Consider the following 9,450-nt stretch of genomic DNA (forward strand, 5'->3'; position numbering starts at 1 on the left):
AAACATAATTTTGTAATAAGGAGTAATATTTGATCAACAAGATTGCCTAATTTGTTTTATTATTATTATTAATATTATTATTATAAATTACTAAATTAGTACACAGTTAAATTTAAAATTTACGTAATCACTCAATAAATTTTAACTTTTCAAATATTTTTTATTGATTTTTTTTATGAGAAAAACATCGAGGATTGTAGTGCCGATATCTTCAGTAGCACTTGCAAGTTTCATTATTTTTAATATCTGCTATGACTTTCAAAGATCATCCTTCAAAAGTTCTTTTTTGGTTTTACGTATCCAATCCGAAATGTTTCTTTCTGTTAATCGAGTAAGATGAAGTAATTTATCCGCATCAAAAGAGCAATTCCTTCCTCCAAAACCTGAAGAAACGATACCATATAGCATATCGGAAACTATGAATGGTCCACCAGAATCAGCACCACATCCACCCCTTGTATAGTCTTTCTTGTATATTGCACAAAATATACGATCTGTAACTCCATAATAAGAAAATTTTTGACAATTTTCTTTTCCCAAGATATCGAGTTTAATTTTCTGTAAAATATGTGGACGAGTTTTTGGCCCCGTCTAAAAGATATAAAAAACCAAAAAAATTAAAATAATAGTTTGGAAGTAATATGAAGTGTGGATGATGTTTTTTTAAGTTCACGAAGCCTGACATACAGACAAGCTTTTTCGAAATAATAATAATATGCGGTTTTTTGTAATCGTATATTAAGAAAAATTAAATAAACCGCTCACTTGATATTAAAACCTGGTGGAGTGTGTTGTATTGTAAAAGTTGACTTATAAAGATGATAAATAGGCAACTTGTAATACGTGTATGTTATACATGATAAGAAATGTATGAAAAACACACATGGCTGGGTACATAGATAAAAAATTTAGTTGCTGAGTATTTGTCAAATACTCGAAAAATTCTTATATGTGTATAACATATTAGTAATACAAGTTGCCTTCTTATTAAATTAATAATTTAAAAAGTCAAGTTTAAAATGACCGCTTCATTTATAGTAGAGTGAAATTACGCCTTGTGTATGGATTAAAAGTTCGAGCAGTGAAACTTTGGGGTTTTTCTTTTCACATTAAAATAAGTATTTTTTGAAATTTTTTACTTTCCCGGAGTGGTGCAACATGTTTAAAAAACAAAATGGCGTCAAAAATGAAATTTTTTTCAGAAATTTTATCATTTTTATTTTATATTCGCAAAAGGAGACATCGGTGCATATCCAAATTTGGTAGGTTTGTAGTCCATGTTAAGAACTACTCCTCATAATTTTTTGGTGGGGTGTCGTAACTTCCCCTCCCAGTTATATATATATGTATACATACATATGGTAAAACAGTTCATTTGACTATAACTTGAAAAATATTCGATTGATTTTAATGAAACTAATATCAATAGTAGGTTTTATTACTTACAACTTTCGGTTAAAATTTTAGCGAAATCCGATAAATAGTTCGGCCAAAATTTCCAATTTAGGGAATTGTTTAAAATGGCTGCCATTTTATGCCATTTTGTCCTACGAGGTTAAATTTTTTTTTAAATTGTAGCATTTTTTATTATCTTTCGATTTTATAATAAGTGGCTTACCCGTAAAATGACTACTTGATCCATATTTTTGCGAAAAACGGAAAATTTAACACTTTCTGGAAATAATTGTTTGGGGGGTGTATGGACTGGCTTTGGGGGGTGTTTTTTGCTTTGGCATGAGAAAACTATTTTTAAAAGAGGTCTATATGGTTTAAAGCAAAATTTTTAAGTTTTAACCCCCGCGCTGTTAGGGGGAAGGGGTGTATGAAAAAAATGTATCTTAAAAGATTTTAAAAAGAGGTCAAAATAGTTTAAAATGCTAAAGTAACCCAAAATTTTAGATGTTTTTATTAATATAGCACTTTTTACAACATCCACCCCTTCCCCTCCCGCTTTCATATTTTTTGCAAATTCAAAATTTTTATGACGTATAAAGGGGTTTTTGGGGTCACTGATCTCGAATTTTGCAATAGATTATCAAAAACAATTGTATTATTTTTAGGGGGTGTACTTATTTGGGCCAAAACTTCGAGATCAGCGACCCCCAAAACCCCTTTATACGTCATAAAAATTTTGAATTTGCAAAAAATATGAAAGCGGGAGGGGAAGGGGTGGATGTTGTAAAAAGTGCTATATTAATAAAAACATCTAAAATTTTGGGTTACTTTAGCATTTTAAACTATTTTGACCTCTTTTTAAAATCTTTTAAGATACATTTTTTTCATACACCCCTTCCCCATAACAGCGCGGGGGTTAAAACTTAAAAATTTTGCTTTAAACCATATAGACCTCTTTTAAAAATAGTTTTCTCATGCCAAAGCAAAAAACACCCCCCAAAGCCAGTCCATACACCCCCCAAACAATTATTTCCAGAAAGTGTTAAATTTTCCGTTTTTCGCAAAAATATGGATCAAGTAGTCATTTTACGGGTAAGCCACTTATTATAAAATCGAAAGATAATAAAAAATGCTACAATTTAAAAAAAAATTTAACCTCGTAGGACAAAATGGCATAAAATGGCAGCCATTTTAAACAATTCCCTAAATTGGAAATTTTGGCCGAACTATTTATCGGATTTCGCTAAAATTTTAACCGAAAGTTGTAAGTAATAAAACCTACTATTGATATTAGTTTAATTAAAATCAATCGAATATTTTTCAAGTTATAGTCAAATGAACTGTTTTACCATATGTATGTATACATATATATATAACTGGGAGGGGAAGTTACGACACCCCACCAAAAAATTATGAGGAGTAGTTCTTAACATGGACTACAAATCTACCAAATTTGGATATGCACTGATGTCTCCTTTTGCGAATATAAAATAAAAATGATAAAATTTCTGAAAAAAATTTCATTTTTGACGCCATTTTGTTTTTTAAACATGTTGCACCACTCCGGGAAAGTAAAAAATTTCAAAAAATACTTATTTTAATGTGAAAAGAAAAACCCCAAAGTTTCGCTGCTCGAACTTTTAATCCATATAACAGCCTTTTTTTGCTTAGAATTTACTCCAGTATTAATTAATAGTATAAAGATATAACTTTTTCTTAATTTTTTATAATTTTAAAAAGTGACTTACGTAACCCCATCCAACTAATGTTCCAGTATATTTTCCATCTGTATTTGACATATCTTCATAATCTTCAGTAGTTATTGTTATTGTTTTAATTTTTTGTGAATAACGCAGCTTTTGTTTGAGCTAAAAATTTCATCATCATATAGCTACACAAAGTGATTTCTTTACCCCTTAATATCGATTAGGGCGAAGCCTTATATGGGATAGCCGATGCCTAACACCAAATGTGGAAACCACGATACTACATTTTCGAAATTTATTGACGAAACGTTAAATTTGATCAAATATTTGTAAAGAATGACCCAAAATTAGTGGTAGGAAAATAACACAACCCCTAATAAGAAGAAGCATCGAAAGAGGGAAATGTATAACTTTAACGATGAAGCTCTGATGTTTAGGACTTTCTGTACATGTTTTGTAGTTTTAACAATACCTTAATTAAAGCAACGTCGTAATCAACACCACCACCTGGAAGTATATTATACAGAGGATGAATCCTTATATCCTTCTTTCGTACGTTCCTAAATTTTCCTCCATAAAAATCCTCCAAAAATGTTGTACCAGCGAGGATTTCAATACCTAAATTTCTTTTCGTATTGAGAAACTTAATTGGGATACAATGTCCAGCAGTTAATATTATGTTAAATTCAAGAATTACTCCATCGCATTGAACAGTCCACGCACTGCCGATCCAATGGGCAATTTGAACCTTGTTTATAAATTAATAAAAATATTTTTAATCAATTTCATAAAATCTCATCTTTCTGCAGATCATTAACCATTAAGTTTAGATATACAATTGAAAACATAAATCCAATATTTTCTTACCACATACGGGAATTTTTCTATTTTTGTATCAATACCACCCATAATTCCTGGAATATAGTTTCTCCGACCCATTTTTTGTAATCTCGTGTTGTTTTTGGTTTGTGTTCTTGGATGTAGGTGAATTGGAACTAAGAAACCATTCCCTAAAACAAATAAAACCATTCCCTAAAACAAACAATAAAATATTAAAGTAATTAAAAAACGCCAGTCCGTCAGTGAGTACGATAGCTTCAAAGTGAAAAGAGTAATTGAGGAATATATATTAGTTGGGTCATGGGTTCGTATTACTCCTAAACCGCAACAGATAGAATCAAAATTTAAATATAACAAATGTTCCTAAGAATAAATAATTTTTTTTGAAACATTATTTCGTAAATATCTTTGTTTTCCCGTGGGAATATTTCATTCTAGTACATATTTAATTATTGGTACGTAACTTAAAAAACTTACCACATATTTCTATGACGAATATAAGATTAAGAAACCAAATGAATACTAAATTTTTTATAGACATATTGTAACAGTTTCAGAAGATATTGAAGAACAGAACTGTTCGCTTTTCTACATACTTAAATATATCAGTCAAAAGTGCTTAAGGGTATTTCATTCGATTCACTGAATACATAAGTTAGTACTGGCGCAAAGATTTACTTTCTGTCTTACATAAATAAGATTGATTGATTATAATGATTATTGATTTTATGAATTCGGGAAGACTTTGCGCCAGTACTATTTTATGCATTATTTATTTAGTTCCGATAAAAATTAATTAGCTCCAGTTAATTTAATATAATTAAAATGCATACTAAAATCATTAAAATTCAATTACAATATACAAAAAATACAGTAGCGTAGGATCCGCGTCATTTAAGCAAATTTCCCGTTAAGAAAATTCACATTTCAAATCATCCAGTCACATTTAAACAAGTATAAATTAAATTGTTCATTGTAAGTGTTTACACCTTAATAAACTGTGGAAAATTTCAAAGATGCATTAATTTTTCCTTTTCGATATTTAGTTTAATTGTATATTGCTTTCAATAATAAAATTTTTATCTTTCTTTTCAAATTTCAATCTCACGAATTTTGCTTTAAATGTTATCATTATTTAAATGCCCAACTTCTTTATTAACATTAACATACGTAAACAAAGGAAACTGTTTTTGTAATAGTGATGACGCAAATAAAGTTATCCTTAGGCATAACTATTTGGCTCATGAATACCGTTAATAACATGCCTATTATAACCAGTGCACAGTGGAGTATTTACACAAAAGTCAGAAAACTCTTTTGTTTTGCATTGAAAGTTGTTTTTTGGTGGAGTTAGATAACCACTCCATCACAAATAGGTCATTTAAGATACCTAAACCTCGCCTCACGCCTGTTTCGTAAGCCCCTATCTACCTGATCTTACAGATGGATGTTATTATTGTTGTTGCGCTCGATTTACCGTGTCATTCAATTTACGTTTACTATTAAAGTATTCTATAAAATGTTTATGAAAAAAATATTTTGCGAACTTGCGCTTTTTCTTTTAAGACTAAGATAAGGATAGAAATTAAGATAGCTTTTTATTTTGAGCATAAAAATCCCTTCATTGTATTTTGTTCGGAAATTTGGTGTAAATACTCCACTGTGCCGTCTGTAGGTACACTTTTACACTGGGTGTATAAAAACACGTTCTTTCTGCAAGGTGTACCTACTAAGCTGTGTGGATAAGTACATTAATTCACTATATATAACATACTTCATCAATTTACATTTTTCGGTGCATTTATTTTACATTCAGTGTACTACACCTGGACAAAAAGAACAAAGTTAATAACGTTTACATATATAGATAAACGTGAAGAAAATGATTGACAGATAAAGTCACTGCCTGAAAAAGAGATTATATCAATTTCTAATTAAACGAACAAAGAAAAGACTACGTTAAAGCTATCCAGATTATGGCAATCTTTTTGAAATACCTCTTCAAGATATATCATGATATGCTTGTGTAGTAAACTATAGTTTGTATAGTATCACACAAAAGTACCTATACACTCGAAAAACTAAAAACCCTCTGCCAATTAAATCTCAAAAGATTTCCATTATCATTTTATTAATAGGATATTGAACCCATTTTTAACAATATATTATTTTAATCTTTATCTTAATCTTCTTTCTGCAACCGGGTCAAAACATCACAACAGAATCCTATTGTGAGGAAATCGACGAAATTTATCGAAAATTACGTCAGCAGCAGCCGGTACTGATCAACAGAAGAGGTCCGATCTGAGGTCCACACGTTTCACTAATCACCGTCCGAAAATTAATCGAATTGACCGTCGGAAGTTCTGCGTCATGCGTCATACTTTCCAGACATTTTGCCAACTGACGATCATCTTTTCAAACACTGCGATAACTTTCTCACCGATAGCCAAAGAGCGCGGAAAAACGGCCTTGGTCGACTTCATCGAACCCCTAATTACCTATTTTTACGCCGACTGAATTAATCGGCTTGTGTTAAGGAAAAAACTTTTGAAACGACCTAATCTATCACATATCTCTAAAATTCCACAAGCACTTATCCATAGGCTTATAACACATCCCCATCTCCTCCCTTAGCTTTGATTAAATGCAATACTTCACAATTTCGGGGAAAATAGGACTCAAAATGACTGTTTTGCCGTAACAACAAGGAAAAGAGTAAAAATAATTGGATTCTGAGGTTTCCTTAAACAAGTTTAAGACCATGCATTTATTCCTGGTACTGTATCAAAATAATATTATTGAAAAAAAAAACACAGAATTATTGTCATAATGGTTGTTATATATCGATCCACCCACCGACCGTGGCGTAGTATCAAAGCTAGCGTACGCGAAAACCTTTCTTCTCTTCGCTTCTCTCATGCTATAGTATATCATTGTTGTTGTGTGCCTTGGTGCTTAGTAAAACGAACGGCGGCATCGGTATACAGTGGCGGTAGACGGAATGAGCGGCGGCAGTCACGATCGTCATAATATATACGTAAAATTGTGACGCTAGAAGACTATTGTGAGAGTGGGGAAACATAACGTCCGTTTATTTCGAGCTACACGCATACAAATATACATACAAGAATTGCTAATACGCCGTCGCTGTAACAATCAGCGTCGGTGGCGGCTTCTGTTGCTTATATTGCTGATATAATAGTTTTAGTGTTGATATGGTCCAAGACGCTGTTACATCTGCATAACACAACACTATTACAACAAAAATATTTTAAATATCTCCTCCAAAAACTATTTGTTGTACACTGGAAACTAATACATATCAGTCAATCGTTTTTGACAACACTATTTTATAAGTCTATCATAGCTCGCGTTTATCTTGTGTGTGTTTTTCATAAGTGTGTTCTGAAAATTGTGTGTACTTGTGTGTTTATGTCTGAAAATTTAATATTTGTGTGGTGAACAAAGTGTGTTGTGCGGAGGCAAATTGTTTGTTTTGTTGTGTTTTGCTACTGGAAAAGGAAAATCATTTGATTTACTTTGATGCAGGTAAGTTTTTCTTAAAATGCGCGATTTACGTTTAAATTCTCTGCTATTTATATTATGTTGACGGTATTCCTGTATAGTACTATGCACTGTAGTGTTTTTAGTATGTCACTAGGGTAATCGAGCTATCGAGGTGAGGGTCAAGAACAGGTTTAGACTAGAGAATGTTGTGCTAGAGTGTGGTATTATTATTTTATATGTGTCAATTGGGTACCGTTCTTATTATTTTATTAAATGGTGGAAAAATTGTTTATTTTCATGTTTAATGAATGCTGCCATTTCTAATTGGTTTATCTTTTAAATTTGAACAAATCTCAAATTCAAAAATTTAAAGTCAATAATAATAATAATAAGAGGGTAGATAGAATTCCCGGCTTATCAAACAAAATTCAATTTTTTTTTTTTGACAGTAGTATTAAATGAAAAGGTCACATAGTCACATTGTGTGGGTGATTCCATGAACAAGTGTACCATGAATGGAAAAAATCATGACTGTTTTTGATGGTAAAAATACTTTAGTATGTAACAACAACTGTCAACACTGTAGTACTTTTAGCTTTCAGGATCTTAAGTACCTAAATAATATTTTTTCTTCGTAAATGTTCAGTTGGGTTAAGTTAGGTTAGGTTAGGTTAGGTTAGGTTAGGTTAGGTTATATTAGCTGTCCATGAAAGAGAAACTTAGGCTATAGAGCCCATTGTGATACCATATATATGTGTTTTACCACCTTTTTCGCTGATAATTTCATTTATCAGCTCCTCAATTATTTTCAGAGGCTGAGTGCACCTCTTTCATGCATATGCCATGCACTACATTAATCGAACCCGCTACTCTAGGCATACCGCGAACAGAAATGTTTTATGATTTTCTGGAAATGGTTGATTTTGGCGCTAGGAGTGGGATTAGTAAAACAATATAAAAGTAGATGATGCAACATACGTATTATTTGTAGAGTCAATCTCCTATTCGAAAAAAATTATTCAAAAAAACGGTAATAAAATCCATTTTTTTTTCTTCGCCTCGGGGAGCAATTTTTCGGAATTGTGTTTTTATTGCAAATCGAGTACAAGTCACACTGAATATTTAAAAAAATTGACAGAAGATCTTACAAAATTGAACATGTGCTTTATCAATCTTTCAAACCAGCAAAGAAATCAAAGCAAATCTGAGTAAAAAAGTAAGCGTTACATTTATAATATACGAAGATACGATAGGATCATAGTTCCAACTGGGTGTCTCACGACACGTCTAGTTTTTCTTAACACCATGAAATAGCCGGCCTTGTTATTACATCATACGGCTGTGTAATTGAAAACTTTAAATTATCTTACAAGATATCAGCGCATTTCTTTATACAAGCAACTGACGTCATAACTACAAAAGTAAAGAGCAATATGGCGCCAACTGCGCCCAGTGCTTTCGTCAAATTACGCACGAAATTTGAAAATGTGTAAAATTTAAATGCTTTTTTATGGCACTCATCGATCGAATAAAAGCACTAAAAAATCTAATTGAAACACTTTTCAATAATGGGTGTAATACCCTATTATTTAGCAGGTCATTGATCTGACCTGTAAATGACATATTCACCAAAGCTTCTTAACTTCTTCTCATGATTAAATCGTAGTATTTTGTACATTTTACCTTGCTTTAAAATTTCATGACATGTTATATATAGGTAAATATTTGCTATAGGTATATAAATAAATAAAGTTCGATAATATAAAGATAATTAATTAATTACACATTATAAATATAATTAATAGAATTAGACGTTAATTAAGATTATTGCATACTCATTATATCTCTATCTTTTTATTTAGGTTTTATATTTACTCAAAGTTGAAATTGTATTGATATACTCACGAAATTTGGGTGTGATTTGGTAATTAGTGATTCAGAATACACAATTTCCATGGAATATGGCGAGATTTTCCACGTGAAATCAAGGTAAATAATG

General features: G+C 31.2%; 1 protein-coding gene across 1 annotated transcript; it reads right to left on the reverse strand.

Annotated features, from left to right (window-relative positions):
* Positions 1–258: 258 nt before the first annotated feature.
* On the reverse strand, positions 259–4,040 carry LOC123294988 (vitamin K-dependent protein C-like). The gene is made up of 4 exons (XM_044876177.1): positions 3,969–4,040; positions 3,574–3,849; positions 3,144–3,263; positions 259–591 (listed from the first exon to the last, which is right to left on the reverse strand). Exons 1-4 carry the CDS (start codon positions 4,038–4,040, stop codon positions 259–261), a joined length of 801 nt encoding a protein of 266 aa, XP_044732112.1.
* Between the last annotated feature and the right edge of the window lie 5,410 nt (positions 4,041–9,450).

This window comes from Chrysoperla carnea, chromosome 3 (genome assembly GCF_905475395.1).
Source record: "Chrysoperla carnea chromosome 3, inChrCarn1.1, whole genome shotgun sequence".
Lineage (NCBI taxonomy): Eukaryota > Metazoa > Arthropoda > Insecta > Neuroptera > Chrysopidae > Chrysoperla > Chrysoperla carnea.

What these genes read in the sequence shown, in the direction of transcription:
- LOC123294988 (XM_044876177.1), bottom strand. Translation starts at nt 4,040, where the DNA reads ATGGGTCGGAGAAACTATATTCCAGGAATTATGGGTGGTATTGATACA. An exon ending in TAGAAAAATTCCCGTATGTG is followed by an intron (nt 3,850 to 3,968) that starts GTAAGAAAATAT and finishes TTTATAAACAAG; the next exon opens with GTTCAAATTGCCCATTGGAT. An exon ending in CATTAGTTGGATGGGGTTAC is followed by an intron (nt 592 to 3,143) that starts GTAAGTCACTTT and finishes TATATCTTTTAG; the next exon opens with ACGGGGCCAAAAACTCGTCC.